The 24891-nt window shown below is 39.2% G+C and overlaps 1 protein-coding gene and 1 long non-coding RNA gene across 5 annotated transcripts in view; one reads left to right on the top strand and one right to left on the bottom strand.

Annotated features, from left to right (window-relative positions):
• AFF3 (ALF transcription elongation factor 3) overlaps nt 1-24891 on the top strand; it is a 216280-nt gene that overhangs the window by 84282 nt on the left and 107107 nt on the right. For 3 of the 4 annotated variants that reach the window (XM_053384184.1, XM_053384182.1, XM_053384181.1), the window contains exon 4: nt 10349-10393. The exons of the other annotated variant lie outside the window; for it this stretch is intronic. In XM_053384184.1, the coding sequence (XP_053240159.1) occupies nt 10349-10393 (45 nt within the window). The remainder of the gene's footprint in view (nt 1-10348; nt 10394-24891) is intronic. 4 annotated transcript variants of the gene reach the window in all.
• LOC128411774 (uncharacterized) lies at nt 3896-22124 on the bottom strand. The gene is made up of 3 exons (XR_008329911.1): nt 21974-22124; nt 6247-6347; nt 3896-4136 (listed from the first exon to the last, which is right to left on the bottom strand). It is a non-coding gene; the product is annotated as an uncharacterized LOC128411774 (long non-coding RNA).

Genomic DNA, 24891 nt, shown 5'->3' with positions numbered 1-24891 from the left:
TTTCATATTCTGTCCAAAGAGGGTGCCAGGTATTTTACCATTCATGACCCACCATGTCCCCCCAAAAGCTTTGTGCACACTTAAACAAATACATATACACTTGTGCATTTGTTTATAAACGCATTTCACAACGTCATGCACATTCGAACTGCATCTGAAGATAAAATGTTAGTATGTTTGGGTGCATTACGCCTCATTATCTAATTGCTTCTTCAGTATTCTGCAAACGACCTGATGTTTCCATACAGTATAGCCACGCAGTATAAATGTTGCATGTATACACATTTGTTTCCTGAGTTTCCTGCTGCCCAAAAATAGTTCTGTAGTTCCATCAGTGCATGAGTCAGAGCTCTGGAGGATGAAAGAAATCAGAAATTGCATTTGCATGTGGTAAGGAAACACTTCAGTGTAAGCTTTCCATAGAAGTGTGGAGCAGTAAATGCCACACAGCTTTAGTTTATTCATTATGAAATGATGTGGAAGTGTTTGATCTTACACTTTTCCTTCCATAGTCAGTCCTGACTTTCTTTAACGAGTTTGGATGGCAATACAAACAGCTACAGTGAAACAGCAAGACTGATTTTTCCCAAGAGCAATTGTACTGCTTATTCGTAATGCAAGTTTGTTTCAATCTCTCTCTGCAGTGGTTGCTCTGACAGAGAGATCACTGGTTTAATTTTTTTCCCCCAAATACATGAACAACCTCACACATGAAAGTGTATATTCCTATTCAATGTGTAAGATATCAATGAACAAATTCTGTGTTTTTCCAGACACACACACACACACACACACACACACACACACACACATTATATCCCCTTTTCAACATGGTGTAGCAATGTTTCTATGATTTATGCAGCTTGATGTGAAATATTTTCTATTAAGGTTAATCAATTAAGGGTCAGAGCCAATGCATAAATGAATAAATGTTGCAGTTCTTTTCCAAAAAGGGTTCTGCATTGCACACTTGTAGGCACGTGGAACCAGATATCATTGCATAGGATATTAGCCTTCATGTCTGTTTTTGTGAATTTCTAAAGGCATTTACATATATTTTTTTATTTTAAAAAACAGCACTCCATATGAATATATTTGCTTTCATTTGTTGCTCATCTTCATCCCTTCTATTTTCCTTCTTTGCCCCCACGGCCATTTCATCTGGTTGTGGCGAATCATGTGGATTTTATTCAAAGACATCAGGAGGCCACATTTGACATGGTGGCAACATAAACGCTCGTAAAGAAAAGCATACACAGCACCTCAGCCAATCAGATTAAAGAATGTGAGGGCAAAAAGTAAGGCTAGGGAAATGAGAGTGAAGGAGGAGGAAAATGGGGTCGAAATGAAGCTGCAGCTGAGGATGTTGAACACCATCAAAACGCATAAGATCATCAAGATTAGCTGAGGTTTCGTTCTTTGTTTTGCAGTAACTCTTGGGCTATGGAGACTGAGCCAATCTCAAAGTAGCTATTCAAATGTTTGGGGAAAGGGTCATAGCTCAGTGGTAGAAGATCTGCTTTGCAGGCAAAAGGTTCCAGGTTCGATCTTCCTGTTCTCCATGAAATCCTGGAGAGCTGCTGTCAGTCTTTGTAGATAGTACTGATCTACATGGACCTATGGCAGGCATAGGCAAACTCTGGCCCTCCAGATGTTTGGGACTACAATTCCCATCATCCCTGACCACTGGTCCTGTTGTCTAGGGATGATGGGAATTGTAGTCCCAAACATCTGGAGGGCTGGAGTTTGCCTATGCCTGACCTATGGTCTTACTCTGTATAAGGCAGCAGCATCCTATGTCCCTAGCGTGAGAAAATATTAAGCAAATATTCACCCCTATAAGTTCTTCCAATTCTCTGAACATATTACTTTTTTATTTATGCTTCTGCTTTGCTGTTCCCCCACCGCACACAAAAGAAACTCAAAGCAGCTAACAACAATACAGTACACGCAACAATAAAACCAAACAAAATGCATTAAATAGCCACACCAAGTTTTGATTCCATTCAACCTAGGATTTGTTTTTTGTTTTTTTCATTCAGATCCAAGTAGGGTCAAGGCCATTAAGAGGATTTGTGGACTAGCAGACATCAAATTAACACTCCCCCTCGCCAGAATGTAGAGTGGACCAGATGGATGTATCTACTCCCATTTCCAAGTAATTGGGCACTCACACTAAGCGTAATTAGTTTTCTTTCTTTAAGCCAAGGCGTTAAAAGTGAGTCACTACTTCCAGTGATGGCACATTAGTGGACACGCTATGGGCATTCTCTTGGCCTCCCAAAGTCACAAACTTCCCCATAAGCCCCCAATAAGACAGGTTCTGGCTAGGTGTCCAGATTCCTCTACTCAAAAGGGTGATTGACTACTTTAACCTGTTCCTGACCGGGCTCAGGAAAGACAACATTTGGTGCCCAGTGAAGGGGGCTTCTAATTGATCAAACAACAAAATCCCCTACAGAGTAATGCTATCTAGTATGGCCTTCTTCCTTTACCTTATGTCTATACCATTCAGGCTGAGCTGCAGGTCCCTGCATGCTTTGGTGAAAAGCTTTGGTCTCACTATTCACCATCCAGTGCTCAGCATGAGAGGGAAAGGAACTTCTAATTCCATTGTGCAGGCCAGCAGTGAAAACTACAGAAATATATTTGGGAGCAGGTATCAGAAGGCCTTGTCTCCAGCCTCCTTTGTGCGATGAACTCAAGCTCAGATCAGAGGGGGGGGGGGGAGAGAGAGAGCATTGAATTTCTTCAGGTGTAAAAGTATTTAAGGTCAGCACCCCAAATAAATCTTATGTAATAGTTTCTTTATTATGAATTCGTGGCCGTAGCCTAGGTCCATTCTTAATATTTCAAGATGGCTTTGGAAATATCCGTGGTCTTATCCGTGTTGCAGATTATGGACAATATTGATACGATTTCTCAAATGATTAGATTTTTCTTTATGTTCAGAGAACTCCATCTATTCAGTGATTTATGATTCATTTAATTAGAAAAGCTCTTAACATTCAGGCAGAGTACAGATTCTCCCCTCCCCCACCGCCATCCAAGCCCAAAGGTGCATTCACCGTAAAATAATAAAATTTGTTCTCTTCACTAAAACCTTTATAATTATTCAGTAATGATAGAACAAGAGCTGATTAATAGGTTATTAATTGTTATAACCTTTTAAACATATGAAGCGAACACTCTTAGGGGCTTTTTTATAGCCACAGAGAAATGGGCTGAGGTCTTTTCCCCATCGTAGTAACTGATAAATGACTATGCTAGAATTTCCAGATATCCTTAATAGTGCATGAGCCAGGGTGAAAATTACTCCGAAACTGGATAATACTACCTGTGGCTTTTGGGGTTCTTGTTAATGGCAAGTATTCCATCATCAGATAAATGTTCAGTGTTTTTCTTGGGGAAAAGGGCAATGACTTGTCTCCCCTTCCTGGCTTTTCCCGGATACTCTCCTTCCATTATTCTATGTTCTTTCCCTCTCCTCACATCCCACGCCCATTCCTCAACCTCCATAGGGATGCCACCTCTGGCACCTCTTCCCCACCCAGGCAGGTATGATGGAAGCAGTTTCTATGGCCCATGGGAATTTCCCCATATTCAGACTGCAGTGATACCCACAGATTCTTGAAGTAGGTGATTCTTCAGTCCCCCATCCTCCTTGCCAACTGAAGAGGAGACTTGCAGAGCTTTTCGGCCTTAGCCTTAACTCCCTTTTTTCTGCTGCATTCGTTCGTATAATTTTCATCTCAGTAGGACTGAATACCAATGATCATTTATAAACAGTTTTTCTCATTATGTTCATAGTTATGGCATTATTTTTTATAGCTCGCTAATTACAAACACGCGAAACAGCAATGTTTGGTGTTAAATAATGTAAACAGCAATGTAATTCATTTTCACATTACATAGCTTTTATTGATTTATTGCTAATTTACTTTTTAAAAAGGGGGGATGGGTTCGTGGAATAAACTATCTATTTCAATAAGTTGGGCTGTGTAGTACTAGCTGGTGTTTAGATTCACATTACAGTGTTGTGGAAAGGTCAATTGTTCCATAATGTCCTCTTTTGTTGTAAGTGTCATTTTGTTACAGAAAAACAACAGCTATGCAAATAGGTTCTTGTTCTTTTTCTGGAAGAAGAAAAAACAAGCTTGTTGAATATATGCAGTTGCTATCCTATTCAGGCTTGCTTTGGAGTAAGTTCCATTAAACACTAAACATCAACACCCCCCCCCAGTGCAGTTTTTGAGGGGGTGTGGGAGACTTCAGATGGGAAGAGTGCAATATGAAGTCCTGTTGTACAAGTGGAAATCTGTCCCACTTGTGCACAGACACCCCTGGAGTCAACCCTTTGGGACTTACTTCTGACTAAGTATTCATAGGATGGCTGTTTTAGTTGCTTAAGGCTGTTGGTTTACACCAGGGGGCTTAAGTGTTTATATTGTCTTTGTAAATTGCTTTGGGAAACTTTTTATGAGGATAGCCACTAATCTGCATTTGCCCCACATTTGTAATAACACCATTGTTTAGTGTTGCAACCCCTACACTTTGGAACTCCCTGCTTATTGAGATCAAGCAAGCCCTTTCACTCTTGTTGGCGCCTGCTAAAATCATTCTTGTTTAGACAAGCCTATGTAGCTGCTTAGGAAATTGAGATCATTTTAATCTGTTTTAGTATTTTAAATTTCGTATGGTTGCGATTTTTAAAATTGATGTTACTGTTTTATATTTTGAAAACCGCTTTGGCATTTTTTTTTTTTTACAAACAAGCAGTTTATAAATTTTATTAAATAAATAAGCAAGTCCCACTGAAATAACTAAGAATTGCACTGGAAATCTCATTGGCCCTTTACAGTGAGATGTCTGCATCATACTCTGTTAGACAAACGTGCACAATATGCTTCTGTTCTGAACAGCTGCATCTTTGCAGGTTTTCTAGGAAAAAGAAAAACTTACTGGAAACTGAATTTTCTTTTAAGGGAGCTGTTCTGGGTTAACAACGTGCATATGATTGTTCTTTTTTGACAGTTTGCATTTAGAGGCAAATCTATCAAATCCATGCTTTCTGAAACAATTTGAGAACCAAAACACATCTATCATTCATAATGCACACTTACCTGAACTTTTAAGTGCAGTTTTTCAACCACTGTTTGCAAAAATGCATATATTTGGTAAAAGTGTGCATTAAAATGAATATATTTGAGAAAATACAAAAATGCACTGTATAACGAGAAATTGCCCGCAGAAATGTATAGTCAACGCTGCATACAGGTATGTGTTTATTACGAGAAATGCGCACTAAAGTGCTGAAGAATTTTCATGAGGATTTTTTAAATTTCTGAGTAACCATATATTCTAAATGCTAACTTTTTAAATAAATCGTTCAAAACTGAAAGCTTCTGTTAAAAAGTGGGACATAAATATTTTAAATTAAATAGAAACATAAAATTGACATGAAAATGCAAAGCACTAGTGGACTTTGGTTTTTATTAAGGCTGGGCACTAATATGCTGTGCAAATAGGTTTATCTGCTACAAGGAGAAAAAGATCCAATTTCCTCTATGGAAACTTTCCAGAAAAAATAGGTATCTATTTGAAACAATTATTCATGCATTAATGCACTAATAAACATGTTGCAGCAGATAATGTACTATGCAAAATACATTTTCAAAGAAGCCCAGCTGGCTCTTCTGGAAAGACTGTGTTTTTAGAGGCAAGGAACTAAGCCCTAGGTACTTTCGAGAATATCCTGCTTTTGCTGAGTGCAAGGAGTGCTGATAGGAATCCAACAGCATCTAGCAGGATGAGCTCTGCAATCTGCAGTAGCAGTTTTAATTATGACCATTTTCCAGCAGCGTGGCAAGAGAATATGTTCAGCTCAACATCCATTTTAATAAATAAGAAAAGCATTAATATACTGTGACAAAGTATTGATTTTCTGCAATCAATCTTTCACAATAACAATAAAAGCCTTATATTTTATTAATAGAACTATACAGTTCCAGTCCATTACATCTCCTCTTATTGTTTCTGGACTGCAATGTGTGTTTTTTATACGAGCAAAATGTTAAAGAGTTATGAGGATGCCTGGCTAGAATGTCTAAAAAACATTTCACTGGAGGTGCCCAGGCATCTTTTATAAAGTGAAATATTATCAGTGCAGCTGTTTATAATTGATTACTCCAATGTTGCTGGAAAACTAGAGAGGGTTGAAGAGGTTTCATTTCCCCCGCTCCTAACCTGAAGAGGTTTCAATCACAGTGTAAAAATCCCAGGCCTTAGTAACAAGAAACAGTCTGCACTCCAGAATCATCTCAGCGCTTGCATATGAACCTGTTTTTCTGTGGACATATTGAACACACAGACCATTGACAATTACTCTTCTACAATATCGTATTCAACTCTCTGAAGAGCTATTGTCTATATGTTAAATAAAACCTATGCACCTTTACCAGTGAGTAACAGTACAATCCTATGCAGTATAATGGGTGTTGGGACAAAAAATTCCCATACTTTCATATATTCACTAATGGGGACTGAACTGGCAGTGATTAACCAGGAATAAGACCTTGGGATCATAGTGGATAGCTCAGTGAAGATGTTCACACAATGCTCAGCAGCTGCAAAACAGGCAAATTTCATGTTAGGGATCATTAGAAAATGGACTGAGAATAACAACATTGCCATTATCATCATGCCATTATACGAAATGATGCTGAGAGCACACTTGCAATAAATATTGTATACAGTTCTGGTCGCTATTGTAGAGCTGGAAACGTTTCACAAACGGGCAACCAAATGACCAACAGGTTGGAGTCACTCCACCATGAATAAAGGTTACAACATTTAGGCTTTTTAGTTTAATGAAACAGGCAAGTAGAGGATGACAAGATAGAGGTGTGCAAGATTATGCATGCAGTAGAACTTGAAGCCATCCAATGAAACTGAATGTTGGAAGATTCAGGACAGACAACAGAAAGTACTGCATCAAACAATTAAACTACAGAATTTACACTCACAAGACATAGTGATGACCACCAACTCTGATGGCTTTAAAAGGGGATTGGACAAGATCATGGAATATAAGTCTCTGTGTGGCTACTAGCCACAATGGCTATGTTCTACTGCTGGAGGCAGTATGCCTTCAAATTTCAGTTGCTCGTCACCAAACCATGGGTGAGTGCTATTGCATTCCATCTTGCTTGTGGGCACCCCATAAGTATCTGGTTGGCCATTGTGTAAAAAGGAAGCTGGAAGCTGGTTTTGGCTCCATTTAATAGGGCTCTTCTTATGTTCTTAGATCTGCTCAGAAGTAAGTCCCTTTGGGTTTGGGTTGAAGCCATCATCCTATACACACATACTTGTGATTTAGTCCAATCCTATGCACACTTAGTTGTAAGCCCATCAAACTAAGTAGGACTTACTTCTGACTAGAGAGATGTCAGACCCACTGTTTTCAAGATATCTTATTCTCCGGTAAATGCATAATTTCATTCTTAGTGGGATGTATCAGTGTGTAGTCACTGTGCATCTGTTATGTACTGAGTTGAATAGGATCCAAAATGCAGCAGTCTGATTGGTCCTGGAACAATAGGATCCAGAATGCAGCAGTCTGATTGGTCCACAGGAGCCAGCCAATCCAACTCCAGGTGGAAGTGGATCCGCAACCTGATTGGCCTACAGGAGAATCCCAGAATTAGCCAATCACGTGGGGCCCATTGTGTAAATAATGTAAAGCAGACATTTTGGGGGAACTTCCATTCCTCACTACTCTGAGCTGAATAAAGAGCATGAAATCCACTCGACTCCGAGTATATTTCAGCATCCTCCAGCATTATATAACATTTTTAGTCATATTTGTGAACACACAAATATGGAGTGAATTTGTACCACCTGAAAGCACTTTCTTTCCACGCCAGCATGCTATAGCAGAAGCTTTTATTTTATTTTTCAAGAGGAAGAAATCACAGGAACGGAAAGAAAATGTGCTTGCTGGCATTTTCCATCCACAAAGCAGTAAAAGCCATTTTCCTCTGAGATTTCAGACAGTTTAGTGTCTCTGAACATTCTGAACCTAGCTGAGAGAGCAGAACCTCTGCACTGATAAGCTTTTGAATGAATCTTATCTTGAGGTTCAGAGCAAAACTGCTGGGCAATAAATGGTCAGGGCTTGTGGGACTTGAGAGTAGCCTCCTCCCCTCCAATAAAACCAGGAGCACTCTCCTGCAAGCTCTGTAAAAGGCTGGCCAGGTAAAGGTCAATTAGAGGGGAAGACAGAAGCTCTCAGAAAACTGGGTCATTTTAGAAGCCAGACTGTTTTGTGATGCAGGACTTTTTGAAGCAAGAAGCCTTTCTTTAAAAAGCGAATGTCTTGCCCAAATGAGGAAGGGGTGGGGAGAAGGAGAACACTTACAGTACTGGTAGACCAAATGGAAGGCAAGTGAATTTTATTTTGAAGAAGCAAAATATTACTGGAAACATTAAGACAAACAATAACAATGTCTTTAAATACAGAAGAAGGAAGAAAACAGCCAAGAAGATGGTTGGACCATTAGCCAACAAATGTGTGAAAACATTACTGAAGACTGCAGAGTAACTGGATTTTTTTGCAGCAGTCTTCGTTATGAAAGATATTTGACAGATATTCATGCCTGAACTGCTTTTCCTGGATCTAATTGACAAATTAAAAATTAACAAGTTGCTGCTGGGTCTTGATGACATCCACCCCGGGGTTGTTTAAGAACTCAGATGTGAAGCTGTTGATCTAAAGTTATCAGCTGTTGTTGTTTCTCACATCTTTACAGGAAAGTGTTCTGGGCACCCAAAGACTTTTGGCTTGGGGAATATTTCAATACAGCAGTTGGAAAGTCCATGTAAATATGCAGTACATCAGAAAAGTGACAATATACAGTTCAGCAGCAAAATTCAAATTTCCCTGGGGTCATTGTCCTTCTGACTCAGGCAACTTCTGAAAAGCAGTGGCCCCAGCTCTAAAACACAATCCACCAAGATCCCACCAGAGATGGATGAGCGTTATGTTACGTCTAGTAATTTAAATCATTGAAATTGTAAATGCTTGTATGCACTACCATGTGTTTAAATTGGATTGGCTGGTAACTGAATTCTAGAGAGTTCTCTGGTACTTCTCATGTGATTGACTAACGTTGGTCACATGGGAGCTATCTAGCGAAGGAGAGACTCAGTTTTATAGGAAGCAAGATGACTGTGTTTTAGAATCCACTGTGAACACTGCTAAGTTGAATAGAGTGTTGGAGTGCTTCTTCTCTGCTCAAAAGAAAGAGAACAAAGCTGTAGGAGAAGGTAAAAGTGGAGATCTCATAGGAGCTGCAAAGCATGGCCTAACTGAGACACAGAAGGCTGAATGCTGAGCTTTGGAAAGAGAGGAAAATAGTTGTTTGGAAGTTAGAAAAAGAAACTATAAGCCCATGCTTGGATAAGCACTTGACTATAAATATTATGCTATAATTCATCTATAAGTTTCTGCAAGTAAAGTTTTTGAATGTTAAAGTCTGGACATTGGTTTAATTTCCAAAGAAGAGTGTCAGTCCTATATCTGATTTGAGCTTCTTAGCTGTGATTATGCTATACTTACTTCAACAGAATACACCCTTAATACAGTGTAATTTCAAACTGTATCTTACTCAGCTGTGTTGTACAATGTGTTTCCTCTTGGTGCAAGGTGATGTTGATGAACATTTAGGAAAAGGAGTATAATAGGTAAAATTATGTTTACAATTTAACATTTTCTGTTTAGTAAAAGTTGTTCTGGCCTTTAATTCCACATTCATTTTATTTTGTGATGAAAGGGACAATTTATTGAGAAATTCTGTGCAACTGGAGTAAAGCATAGCAACAGTCACTTTGTTTCAACAGGGCTTATACAGAAAAGGCTTCTGATGGATTATGGCCTTAGAGCCAGTGTGGTGTAGTGGTTAAGAGCAGTGGACTCGTAATCTGGTGAACTGGGTTTGATTCCCCGCTCCTCCACATGCAGCTGCTGGGTGACCTTGGGCCAGTCACATTTCTCTGAAGTCTCTCAGCCTAATTCACATCACAGAGTGGTTGTTGTGGGGGAGGAGGGGAAAGGAGATTGTTGGCCGCTTTGAGACTCCTTAGGGTAGTGATAAAGCGGGATATCAAATCCAAACTCTTAGAGTTAAACTGCAGTTTTGGTGTTTTTTAACTGCATCAAGTACATTAAGCAATGATTCTAACTTATTGAAATGGGGACAAAATGAACATTGTTTAAAAAATTACTTAATTTACATTTTTGCAGACCCATCATTTCTCACTGTATATCTGTGTTACTCCTTGTTTACAGGACAATGGGGGAGGAGATGACAGCTGCGTTGAAGAAATTTTACGGGTAGGACTCTAGTTTATCCTTCTATTATTTATTAATGCTTGATCTGACTTGGTGCTTCCCAGGCATTCTATAACAGATACCAACAGTTTGAAATATAAAGACCAGAGAAACGAGAAATCTATATGTTGCATGGGCAATATGATGATTGTCATGATGTGGTTAGTCACTAGATGGCACTGGATTTAGTTGTATCTGCATGGTATCAGGAGTTTCCTGCTGCTGTTCTGTTGTCATTGGAGAGAGAATAATGTTCTCCTATAGCGTCCCGGAGAGTCTTCCTTAACAATGATGTCACTGTAGGCTAGACAAACGAAAACAAGGCCCTAACATTGGTTTTTCATTTTCCTTAAAAGGAATGTGGGGAATTTATGGTATGTTCATTAACCTGAGGAAATGATTTATGTCTGTTGCTGCTCTAACTTCCTTCCACCAAATATCTTAAATCCAATTGTTACTGACAGGAATTGAAGACACACGAGGCTTCTATGAAAACCTTACACTTATAGGAGAATTATGGAAAGCTCACATTTTAATTATTATTTTCTTGTATAAGTTGCGAGCAAGATGCTTTCATTTCTCTTCAGTGCATTATAATTGTTTGGCATTTATTGAATTCATATTGTTCTGGTATTCTCTTGCTTCCCCATCCCTCTTAAGTAATGAAGCAACATGTCAATAAATGGGAAAGTGAATACAGTGGTACCTTGGTTGCCAAACTTAATCCATTCTGGAAGTCTGTTCCAAAACCAAAGCGTTCTAAAACCAAGACGTGCTTTCCCATAGAAAGTAATGCAAAATGGATTAATCTGTTCCAGACTTTTAAAAACAACTCCTAAAACAGCAATTTAACATGAATTTTACTAACGAGACCATTGGTCCATAAAATGAAAGCAATAATCAATGTACTGTACTATAAAATAAATAAGACAGTATTGTAGATGATAAAAATTAAAATTATTTTTTTCCTTACGTGCACTGATGATAGTCATTGTTTGGAAGGAGGGCTTTTATCCATTTCTACAGTCACACAATCAATCAATCAATCAATCAGTAGCTGAACTGGGTTCCAGATAGTCACAAGCCACAGTCACAAGTCGGTCCCATAAAACGAAGAACAAGTCACAGTCAAAAAAATGAAAAAGCCACAAAAACGCAAAAAAATAGCAAAAACAAAAGCTCCAAATATCACCTCTGTGTTGCATGGGTGCTCGGGATTCAACAGCCGACAGCTCAACAGGAAGCCTCTGATTAGCAGTGGGGGACTCAATTTACAAACGGAACACACTCAACAAGAAGCGGAACATGGTGTGTGTGTGTGTGTGTGAACTAAGACAATATGTAAAAAGTCAGGACCATATTTTTTAAAACTCAGCATATTTTACCAACATGTAATTACTGTATTGGCCTGAATACAAGCCTCACCTTTCCCCCAAATTCCGACCATGAAAAGCTAAAGGGCAGCTTATATTGGTGACCTTACGGCGCGGGGCAAACAGTGCCAGGGGCACAGCAAAGCTGTGCCCGCCCCGCGCATAGTCCCCTGCCCTCTCCCCCAAGGCCGGGAACACAGCGGACCCCCACCCCCAGTATGCAGCCATGAGCAGCAAGGAATGGAGTGGCTTATATTCAGGTATTTCCCCCTTATTTCTCCCCCCTCCAATTTTAAAGGTGCGGCTTATATTCGGGTGCGCTTATATTTGGGCCAATAAGGTATATAGAAATAAAAAATAACAAAAAGATAAAACCTCTTCTGAGCAGTATGGTGAAATATAATGCTGAAAGACATATGAATAAAGCCAGCAAATACAAATAAACAGAACTTTCAGCTTCTAAACAATAAGATTAAGCAACTTCTAGAAGCAATGGTAGAATACAATGTGTACTGAAAGACAGGAGAATCTGGTAAGTTGAGCAGTTTCTGACATCCAAATGACCTGTTTACAATATTAAGTCCCAATGTGGAAGCTCCTTTGGATACACATTCCATTTACACCTGTAATTCCTGGTCTAGCAAGTGATATACACAAAGAATCTGGTTTCCACATGTGGATCTCCTTAGTTACATTAGGTTGCGTGTCTGGGAAAGCCTTGCAGCCAAATACAACAATCCTACTTCATTATATTTTTGAATCAAAAATTAAAAGTGAGACAAGGTCAGACATCTGAGAGCAGATGTTGAGTTGGTCAAAATAATTTACAAATATATTTCCTGAAACAGGAAGCAAGAGTGCAGTGTGGGCTAAACAAGATAGACTTCTAAATATAGTTCTCAAATAATATAGCTAGAAGTTGCAAGAAAACATGATCTTTTCCGTTTTTCTTCCTTCTTACAATATGGGAGATCTGTTCTGGTCAGGATTCTTTCCATGTAGCTTGGTAAAAACTTGTTCTGCTTGAAAAGCACGAATATGTTATTCCGCCCCTCTCAGTTTGTTCGTCTTTATTCCCTTAAAATTCCATTAAAGAAGTCTATTAAAATCAAAAAAATGTGCTCTTTGGAGACTTCATTTTTATTCTAGAAAATTGGGATCCTACTGAGGTATAAATAAAGCCTGTGAGTGAATTCTGAGCATATTTTAAACTACCTAAGAGAAGATTAAGATGGCCGAAGTTCATTGACTCAGATTGTCAACAGTATGCTGCTAGCTGAAATGATTAATCGCTTTGATAGAAAACAGAAGTAAATTTATCAAAAGGGAAGAAAAATAAGCAGGAGGGACAGTGCTGACTATAGGGGCAAGTTGATTGGTTGTTTAATAATGCATAACAAAGTGTATGTCAGATTATAAGGAAATCACACGTAGCTGAAAGAAAATGAAATAGCATCATGGTGAGAAATATTTGTCTTATTTAAGCTAACCAGTGCAAGCTTTGAATCTGTTGAAATCAATGAAATTTCCTGACAAGTAAAGCCTTTTTTAAAAAAGTCACATGGGGCATAAAATGTCCCAAGAAGAAATCTATCATCCATCCATCTATCTATCTATCTATCTATCTATCTATCTATCTATCTATCTATCATCTATCTATCTATCTATCTATCTATCTATCTATCTATCTATCTATCTGATCAGTAGGGGGCTTCCTTTTCTAGTATTGCAGTAAAATGTGGCCCTATGATGGTTATTTTTAAATGAGACTTGCTTCCCTGGATCAGTTTTTAAGTGCTACGCTTCTGACATCACACTCATGGGTTTGTTCTGGGACAGTTAATTATCACAACATGCAGTGGAATTTGGCTAGGGTAGTAAAATGTCCTACCACCACCACCAATGTTGGTTCAAGGTTTTCTTCTGTTGGATGAGGACTGAAGTGCCAGGAAGTTACCTATATAGAAAATGCTGTCCATCAGTGTTAATTACCTAGATCTACATCCCTAAGCTGGTTTTGAACAGCATATCCCCATATCCCAGGACAATCTTCTTTCAAAACTGAGTGATATGGTAGAGGGAACATTAGAGGGAATGTTTGTGATATGGTAGAGGGAAAAGGTCAAAAGACTCAAGGCAGGGCTTTTTTCCAGCCCAAACTCAGTTCCGGCACCTCTCAGGTGGGCACCATTGCCATTATAAGAGAACAAGGGATGTGTTGATGCTGAGTTCTGGCACCTCATTTTCCAGAAAAATAGAACTGCTCACTGGAAATACCAAAAGCAGGGTTTGAATCCCAATCGGGTATTTTGTTATGGAAGTTCCATTAGCAAAAATAGCGGTGGAATTCAGTAACTTTCTGCTGCAGCTCTAATGTTTTGTTGTTATGCCGTAAGGGCTGTTTTAAAATGTTAATTTATTGCTTTCTTAGTTAGCTACTTCCTCAAAATCAAAAGCTGAGTACAAATGTTTGAAATATATACACACATTACAAAGTATAGTACACACATGCTCTGTGGAATTATCCACTTTGTTCTATATTACAAGCCTTAGATAGCGGTGTTTATGTACTACAGTTCTTTTTGACTTGAAAATGTGTATATTTTGGGAGGGGGGAACTCATAGAAATCAGCACTTACTGTGTGTCAATTGATCCTTTAATATTTTCTTAAATGATGTTTGACTTGCACTGTAATTTCCTAAGAAGATGGTATGTCTTGATGGAGTATTGAGCACTTAAGAAAACCTAGACCTTTTGTATCTGCCACTTATTTCCTGATTATCTTTCTGGAGGTCAGGCCCTTCATTTTGACACTTAATGAATAAAATGTCTACGTTGCAGGAAATGGGATAATGAATTGTGAAAAGACATAATCAGCAATGACTAAATAATTAAGGGAATTGAAATGTAGAGTCATCAGGGAATGCATTAATAATAACATGATTTTTCCATATGCTAAAAATGCTGCCTTAAAAAAAAAATCAGTCATCACACATGCTCTGTGGCAAGAAGAAAGAAATTTAATAGGAACTGTAATTAGATGTTCTGCTTTTAACTGACTGAATAAAAGATGAAATCATATAGAAAGTATATTTAGATACAAGCCAGAAAGTAAACTGATTATTATTCATAGTCCTGCTAATAGGAGCTCTAATTTATGCATCTAGTGGGAATCATGTTAAGCAATTAGGAAGCTGTGTCACACTTCACTTGCCTTTATGCATTTACATATTTATATATTTTTCAATAACATGATAACATTTCCCATCGTTTAGTCTGCAATCCTATAACCACTTACCTGGCAGCAAGCCCCATTGAACTCAATGGAACTTACGTCTAAGAATGGGCTGTTAGTCGCCTTTATTGCAAGTACCTGCCTAGAATATTACTCTGACATTCTGTCTAATACATATAGCTGCTGCACTTCCAAAGCTGTCTGGTGTTCATGGGAAACAGCAACAAACATGCTTCTGGTTTGTTCTGTTTTTTCAAAGCCAACCTACCACATGCCACTACACTTATGGAATGGGCACTGCACTCAACGCATGCTCAGCCTGGAACCGCAGGAGGGAAACACAAACAGAAAAGGCACAAAGGGTGGGCACACCCTCAGTGCCCTTGGCAACACTTGTCAAAACCCACCAGTCAAGGACTGTGCTGGCAAACATGTCCACTTGTCACCTTCATGTGGAGGGAGTCAATGATCTTACAATGGGCAGAATGACCCAACATACACCCCAGCATTATGCAGCATGCAAAATAATGCCACACTGATCCCTGCCTGCTAGCTCCAATAGCACAGCCAGCAATGATCCCACTACTGCTAGGCTGAAGCTATCCCTACGGGCAAGTTATACTCCTCACAGCCACCATTTTGAAGCACATAGAGCAAAGGGAAGAAAGGAGAGTCCATTCAACACATCACCTACATATCTCTCTGGGCAGAACACCTGAAGAAGCTGCACATTAGCCTTCCTGGGACAACTGTTAAGGACTCTTGACAAGTAGCCAAAGGAAGGAACCAGAATGAGCAGTGAGAGCAGTCATAGACACAGGCAGAGAGCAGCAGCCTCCAGTGGCTCACCAAACAGGACATGAGGTTGGGGAGCAGTAAATAGGAGTTCAAGCCTCAGCAGAAGAAAAAAGGGGGCAGGATTTTTTATGCACAGTGTTCCCTCTTTGTTTAGCATGAATTTTCTCCCTGTTTCTGACCCTTGAAGCTTTAAATATGAACGATATGAGGCCAAAGTGTTATAGCCCCATGCAAGGCATTCTTATAATTTGAGTTATGTTTTCCCAGTGTGGAGTTTATATACTGGTGTTTGTATGCTGAAAGTGCGTCCTGAATTCTATCATATGCTTATGCTCTGCCCTGGTGACATGAGCAGAGTAGTCTCAAACCCATGAGCAGCTTATATTTAATGTTTCCCTTCTGCTGAAGACAATGGATGGGGAATTATTTGTGCCATGTCTGAGGTGTTGTGCTAGCAACACAGACATGATCATGGATTGAAGGAGTGTAAGATACGGTTAAGGGCCAAGTCCAAGTATTGAAGATCTCTCGGTATGGCATGTGTGTAACCTGCTTCTATTTCTGCAAAACAGAATAATCCCAGAAAGTTAAAAAGTTACTTTAGGTCTTTCTCCTGCCTCGCAAGCCACAGAAATCAGGTTCATGATTTCTTGGCCCCCTCACTATCTCTTGGCTCCAGGCTTGACGTTTTGGCTGCAGAGCATCTTTTATAATTAGGCTGGCAAAAATTTCTATTACCTTTCTCTGCTCACTCCAAGGTCTAATTGACAGCTGTTCCAGTCCCGCTCCCAGATGGCCAAGCCAACACCTTGAAGTTGAGCTGCCTCTGATATAATTTACTTCCACCTGTCACGTTAGGGAGCTTTCAGGCTAAAACAGAATTTATTCCCAGGAGCAGCACTTCTGACTTCCTTATGTTAGTTACTCTGTAGACCCACTTATTTTCCTCCCTCTCTCTGTTCATTCAACTGTTGTCCTATAACATGTTGACCATTTTGTTAAGTTGTCTTTGCATATATATTTTTAACAGCCGGATTTTGAGGGCAAATGTGAGAGAGAAATTATTGTTTCGAACTTTTACTTATCAAGTCTGGAGACCTGATACTCATTACAGAATTTATTTTTGAAATGTTGGTGCTTCATTTATGGCTGTCTCTGTTGTCCCTGCGTAACCCTTGTCTAATCATTAAATAAAATCGGAGTATTACTACATTAGCAAAACAACAACACAACCCACATGATTGTTTAATAGGGTATGTTGCAGAAAATGGAGTGTTAAATGGTCTCACTAGATTTTTATTTTGTAAGAGTGCATTAGGAAGCTGCTTTGGTAGGGTGCTGCTTTCATATGTGGAAGAAATCACTTGTACTGTACATCATTTTTATATCTTGTTGCTAAGCAACATATCATGGTGCGAGTATTGCAAAGGTGTCTGCTTTCTCATTAAAAATGTTCATGTTGCTCTTTAATCTTGCTAAATTAGTACTGTTATTTGTATTATGTTGCCTCCTTTTGTGTCTATTGATTGAGGTTTCCAGCCAATGGATTTTGAAGAAACCTATCAGGGTTTTATTAAGTTGCATTTGCATTTGTAACTTAGACCATATGTGTCCATGATACTCCCTTGTTTCTCAGTTCATCAGCACTTGTTTTCAGACAGGGAATTGAACATTTGTGCTCACAGTCATAAAGGTAATTGGAATCATGGTCTAGGCTGTCATCTGGATCTCATTACATGTCATGGCAAGACTCCTACTGGCTTGGATCCAAAACAACAACAACAATAGCCATGCAAAACCCTGAGCGGAAATAATATAGCCACTAGCTCTGCTCTGCAAAGCACTAACAGAAGAGTTTAACCAATGACACAGTGAGTCAAGAGTTACACAGCAGTGTGCAAAATATGGACGGCAAGCAAATATAGATGGGGAAAATGGAAACATAGAAGTGTGGCTCAGCTGAAAAAATAAAGGGCTTGAAAAAGATCCTTGGGTGATCCTCTGTGGAGTGGGGGGGGGGAGGAAATGGGGTCTAGGGTTTATATGGTTTATATGGACCTGTGCAGAGACATTTAAGAACAGCCTGGTTGCATCATGAACATTCCAATAGGGCTGCCACTTATATGTGTTTTTGTTAATGTTCCTGTTTCCCAAGAGCTAACCAAGTCTTTGCGCAGTATGGTTTTAGTATAAATTGGCACCTTGTGACATTTTGCGAGAGCTTGTGCATTAAACTGTGCAATGCCTTGCGATAGTATGTATCTTGAGACATTGTGCTAACAGGGGCTTCTTGTGGTTGGCACCTGGCTGTCTTGAGAGACAGTGGAGTGTGCCTCGGGGGTTGAAGTCAAACTGCTGTGTTAGCAGCACTGACTGACCTCCCCAGGGTGCAAAAGCCTGGGCAGTGTGTATGGATGTCCTGGGCTGCCCAGACAACAAGATCTCACTCTTGGCCTCACTGATGTGGTCCAAAGGAAAGCAGAGCAATACATTTGGCACCAGCTTGGCTGCAGGAATTGCTGGAAGGAGGTGTACAAGGTGACAGCCATCCATCTTAGCAGGAACACACAGCCAGATTTCAGCTCTTTTCCCATGCAAGGTTCTTGTGCAAATTTGCAGGCAACCTTTCCATTTGCAGAAGGGGCTTTTGATTGGTAGAGGGGCACAGCTGGATTCAACCCACAGGTTTTCCCTGAGACATCTTTAGGAAGTAGCATTCTACTCTCTCCTAATTTGATATTGCTACAGTTCCTATTATTTTACAAAGCATCCTAATCTATAGGACCAATTTTACTATGGACTATTCTAAGCACATATATATTATATGTCGTTTCTGCGAATTAAGCAGCTGAATTTATTTTATATTTATGGTCTTCCATATGCACACTGCAGCAGTATAACATCTTATATTGTGTGCAAATGATTAAAAGGATAAAATCTTTACAAGATGCGTAACTGCTTGAATTACTACTCTCTCTTATATATTTTCACATGAAAATGTAAAGGCCAAAGGCATTTCCCCACATTTAGTACCATTAAATCCATCATTAAACCTCTTGCTAAACACAGAATAAATTTAATAGAGCACCTCAAGTACAGATGCTGATGCCATGCTGTTAATATTGTTGCAGATAAAAATGTAATAAATATTGCATTGCCAAGATAGCATTAGTCATACTATTGATTATATAGACAAAACGAACAATATCATTGAGATTAATGACCACCGTATATTTGTGTTAATGTGTTGATCTAGTCACTAGGATTGATACAAGGATCCTAAAACATTGCAATATTTTCAAACAGAATGTTTATTCATTCTTTAAATAAATACATCATAAGGTTTTCTTATTTATCTGTAAAAAACAGCACAAGGACATCGCCTTTCACTGCTGGTTGTTCTGAAAAGGTTACAGCATGTAGTATTGGGTATTGGTACAAGTTTTTAATAACATACTGAAATAAAAATACAACTTGATTATGAAACTACCTGTTTTAGACCATATGATTTCATTTCTTTTTTAATTGCAATAATTAAATTCCTGTTTTCTTACCACCACACCTTAATTTAGCCACATTTGTCTACAGTGCAGCAACCATAAATACTGATTGGATGATAATTGTTCTTGTATGCTTTTTGATTTACAAACATAATTTTGGTATGTTAGCCACTTAATTGCATTTTCATTACATATGTAGGTCCATGCCATTTTACCTTACACATTATTTGAAAAATGCCAGCAAGAATTTTCTCATCCTCTGAAATGGTCATTGCGTTTGTAGATACACTCACTGCCTTTTCTTTCTGCCTGAGGAGTATCCTAGTGGCTCCGGTTGACAAGGAGATGTACTTCGATTAATGCTGTTGTCATCTGAATAGTTTCAATATCTATTTTATAGTCGCCCTAGTGGCACTTTACATAGATTAAATGTGAATTTCTTCTAGTGTCTGTCTAAGATAATCATGCACAGTAAGCATTATGGACCCTTCTTCAATCAGTAGAATGTTGTGGTTGCTATGCCAACAACTTGAGATCCAGCATGTACAACAGAGTGTAGAAAAAGTGGATGTCTGCCTAAGCCATAGTTTCCAGATCTTCTAATATGGCCCTCCAGATGTTGCTTAACTCCCATACCCCCCAGCTGTTTGGGGTAATGGTAAGGGTTGAATGGAGCTATAGCCCAGCAGCCTGTGAAATGCCACAGGTTAGCCAACTCTAACGTTCTAATGTTCACCCTACTAGGGATGATGCCATCTGGGTCCACATTCTCCAGTGCTTCCTGAGATTGTCAGAGCCAGCACTCGGGAGATGGTTCAGAACACAAGAAGAGCCCTGATGAACCAGAACAAAGGCCCATCTAGTCCAGCATTCTGTTTTCACTGTGGCAAAACCAGAAGCCCCCAAAAAGCATGCAAGCATACCTATGATTCCTAGCAACGGGTATTCAGAAGCATACTGGTGGTCTAACATAGCCATCGAGGCTAGTTGTCTCTTCCTCTCACCTGTCAGCACAGGTTTCCGCAGATCATTTAGGAGAGAGATTGTCAGCCTAGACCAGACAGTCCCTGTCAGAATGATGAGCTAGGCACCATGGTGGGGAGATAACTCTTGGCCAGTTAAATCATGCTGGCTAGGCTGTGATGGAGAGGAACGCAGTGATGGGGTGAGGGTGCAATTTCCCTGCCCATCACAGTACTGAGCTAGGCTGTAATGCAAAGGAAAATAGCTGGAGGAGAGCTCATAACAAGGCACCGCAAGGGGACTTAGCATGGGGAAGATCATAGGAAGGGGTGATCTCTGTGTGTGCGCACTGTATGTGTAGCGCTCTGAGATAGGGTGCATTTACATGCTCGTGTGTGTTGGCCATGCTCACTTTTTGGCTGTACCCATTGTGCCATGCAACCTCCAGATTAGAGTTTGCTGGCCCAATCTTCTTCTTAAGACAAGAAAGGTTAAGTACCATTGAGTCATCAACCAGCCATTCACTATGTGGCCAATGCTGAGATCAAGACTGAAATCCCATTTGGGACTAAGCCCTGATAAACTCATTGGGACTCACTTTCAACAACATGCAAATAAGTGTTTATGTAGGAATTGTCCAGATATTCTCAGCAAAGTATAGGAAGCAGGATTAAGAAAGAAATTAAACTGAGGCTTTACAAAAGCCAAGCCATTTCCCACCCAAATAAAATTCCCTGTTTTCTGGTATTTTATTATTACCAGCACATGTCTTGAAATATTTCTTCTAAGCATGCATTGCATGCATGGCGGAGGAGGACAGTATGCATACAAAATGCAAATCTGGAGTCTGGCATGGTACCCAGATGTCAGTGAATCGTCTTCACACAAAGATTTGGGGTTAAGGAGGGGCATGTGTCCAGAGGGGTCAGGGGAAGGTGAAATAATCCAAATTGGGCTTCCTGAGGTTAAAAAGAAATCCATAAGACCGGGGGGGGGGTAGAGAGAGAGAAGTTGAAAAGGGACGAGAAGCCCAACTTGATGGGATTTCAAAGTGAGGTTAATTATAGAAAATAAAACTGATTGGAAAGAATCTGTACATTCTTTTAGGGTCAGCTGAAGGTTATAGTGGGCAGTTCCAGAACCCTGAAGTGGATATTCTCCAATCCATGGTCAATGTGCAGCGGAACCTCTGTTTTTGAACGTAATCTGTTCCAGAAGTCTGTTTGACTTCCAAAATGTTCGAAAACCGAAAATTAAAGGGCTGGCAACAAAGTGAATAGTGAAAATGGAAAAATGCACCGCGGAAACCGTTCGACTTCCAAGGTGTGTTCAAAAATGGAAGCATTCACTTCTGGGTTTTCGGCGTTGGGCTTCCGAAATGTTTGGCAGCCGAGATGTTTGAAAACCGAGGTTCCACTGTATAAGGAGTCTGCAAGACAGCAAGCAAATGATTTTCTTGGTTTATTGGGCAAGGTGGTCTGGTTTATTTGTGCAGGTCCATATCCTACAACATTCCTCTGGTGAAAATGGGGGTGTCCTATAATTTATATTATATTATATTATATTATATTTATTATATTATATTATATTTATTATATTATATTATATTATATTTATTATATTATATTTATTATATTATATTTACTGTTGTGGAGGGGGGGATGATTAACAAAATCAATCCTCATGGCAAACTGGGAATATCCCCTCACTCACCCAAGTTTAGGATATTCCACCATTCTTCAGCAGAATTTCTTTTTCTTTGAGAAAAATAAGTGGCTCACATAAATGTAAACTAAGTTTTAATAATAAAGAAAACTGTAAGAAAATAACATAATGTCTGAGAGAAACTGAAACAACACCATGAGGCAAGTCTGAGGCAAGAAACGGCAGTTGGTCCCTCTTAACTGAAGTTCTTAACTGAACACACACGGAAGGGAGGGGCTGATTCCGGAGCAAGACACAAAAGCCCCTCCCACCAGATATCATGCACTCTACTATTCAAATTAGGCCCCAGTGTTTTTCTTACATATACCCCACCCATCTAACTGGGTCTCCCCAGCCACTCTAGGAGGCTTCCAACATATATAACAGCATAATAAAACATTAAAAAGCTTCGCTATACAGGGTTGCCTTCAGGTATCTTCTAAAAGTTGTATAGTTACGTATGTCCTTGGCTTGGGGGTCACATAACTCCAAATGCTCCAATGAAAATAAGGATGCCCTACCATACCCTTTCCCATTTCTCTGGTGAAAATAGTGACGTTCTAAGGAAAAGTGGGACAATCTGGGATCAAATCAGGAACTGGGATGGCTTCTGTAAATCCAGGACTCTCTGGAACACAGGGACACTTGAAGGATCTGCAGGTCTGGACAAACATGGGGCATGGGCACAGGCAGGATTTTTGTTGGGGGGGGCAGAACCGATGTGATTGCTTAGTTAAATATTTGCATTGCTCAGTTAAGTATTTCTATTCTATTGTTTTACTTGATCGGGGGAGAGTAGCTGCTCAATGCACCTAGTTGTATGTATGTTTTGAATAGTGTATATATGTAATTTGACTGAAGAATATTTCAAACTTTATTTCAAGTTAAACCACTTTGCCCAGGAGAGGTGGTATAGTGCTTAGAAACCTCAATAGTATGTTGAGGCTTTATTCATGATTGTAAAATGCTTTGAAATTGACAGATAAAAGACAACTCATGCTGTTAGTGCTAAGTATTATTGCTTTACAGGATGAAACAAAAGAGAGAGGGGGGCAATTACAGGTTTAATACTCTTGACTATGAACACAAGCACTGTAGCATAACAATTGCATAACATGTTAAAAATAAATATTTATCTTCAAACATAAGCATAATTTAAAATAACCTGGCACTCTGTTTAAAAATGTTCAGTTTCCTGCAAACAGATAGCAGCATAGAAAAGAAGAAGCCATGTGATGAAGCATAGGGAATGCTGTGTTGCTGTCACTCTGGAGAGCAAGTTGCTGATGTGTAGCTATACTTGGAAACACATGGAGTTGCTCCATTTCTAGCTCAGAAAACAGTTTCATTCCAAAGGAAGTTGTTTGTTGTGAGAGTAAATGAAGAGCATGCCTTTTGTGTCATTGTAACGTGCCATCTGCTCCTCTTCGAGTCCCAAGTGGAAGGACCCAGTTTAAGAAGTTAGCAGCAACTCTACTTTCACGTCTTATCCAAGTCAAGACTACCTAGCTGGCCTCAATGATCAGTCAAGTATTTAAAAGCACCTAGTTTGCAAGGGTTACTAAACAATTTCTAATTACAGGATCAGATACATAAATTGAAGACTAGTTGATTGCACTAGTACCGCTTATTCTGTAGACAGAAAGACAACACAGGCTTAATTCACACTCTGTGACTGTGTGCAAAACCTTTATGTATCAGCGAAGAAGAATGTGTGAGAAGGGAAGTGTTTTTCCACACATTAATATCCCAAGATGAGTTTACCATCTGGCACAGTGGATTTCAAGTCACCGAGAAGTCTTAAACACAAACACTCATAAAGATACTTTTAACAGAGCCATTTGCTGGTGTGTATTGTTTTATTGTTACAGCAGGATGAAAATAATTTTAAGGAAGGAGTTTTCATACAGCGTTTTGAATTCTCTATTGATAACTACACTGAAAAGGTCCTGGCGATACCTTAGTAGCAAATATAATCTGCTTTGTTCTTTGTAGGTATGTTAAATGCCTTGATAAAAAATTGTATGAAGCTTGTACGTAGCTGCACCAAATGTTACAGCCAAGCCTGTAACATATAGCTAAGAACAAATGGTGTAATAGAGAAGGGAAAACTATGTTTCACTTCTGTACATGACTATTGTGATGAACATGACCACTGTTTACTCCAAACTTCTGTTGTGGTGTTTTTTTCATTTAACTAAGAAGTTGCTATTAAGACTGAAAAACTTGTAGCCCATGGTTACAATTTTGGCAGTTCCAACATTTTTGGGTAATGATACTATCACATAACAAAATAATGGAAGCTAAATTTCATGTGGATATCCTATTTGTGATAATTAATATGCATTCTTCAAAAGTCTTCATCTAAACCACACGTAAAACCTCATTCCAAATTGTAACAGGTGATGAAATGGGCACATTTAGATGTGACAGCAAACCATGGTTTCCTGTCTTGTGCACAAGCAGCCATGAACCTTGGTTGTGTGCAGCCTTTCATTTCCTCTTCCTCCTCCACATGTAAAGGGAAGAGACAGCCAGCCATTTGTCATTGTGTTCAAATGCAGCAAACTGTGCTTTGCCCTTCAAACCAGAATCTGAACCATAATTCGATCTTGATTCATAAATGGCATCTTGTGCTTTAGCTGATAAGTGACAAATGCTAATAACCTATTTTTTCACCTTTTGTTGTTGTTAACCCAACTCCCTCATATTTCATCTAAATATTGCAATTTTATTTTAACGCTAATAACCATATATTGAACTCTGCTCTGTACTTCTTATTTCAGCACTAAATGAATGCATGTGGCCCAGATCTAGAATGAAATTAATCCCAATATGACCTTGTTCAAATATTTTAGCACCAAAAATGTAAAGGCTACTGCAGATACCTTATCTGCTGTTACACATGTAATGGTTCAACTTATTTA

Source organism: Podarcis raffonei, chromosome 4, assembly GCF_027172205.1.
Source record: "Podarcis raffonei isolate rPodRaf1 chromosome 4, rPodRaf1.pri, whole genome shotgun sequence".
In the NCBI taxonomy this organism is placed as follows: Eukaryota; Metazoa; Chordata; class Lepidosauria; order Squamata; family Lacertidae; genus Podarcis; species Podarcis raffonei.
Note: the sequence above shows the minus strand (reverse complement) of the source record. Positions and strands in the feature narration are given on the sequence as shown.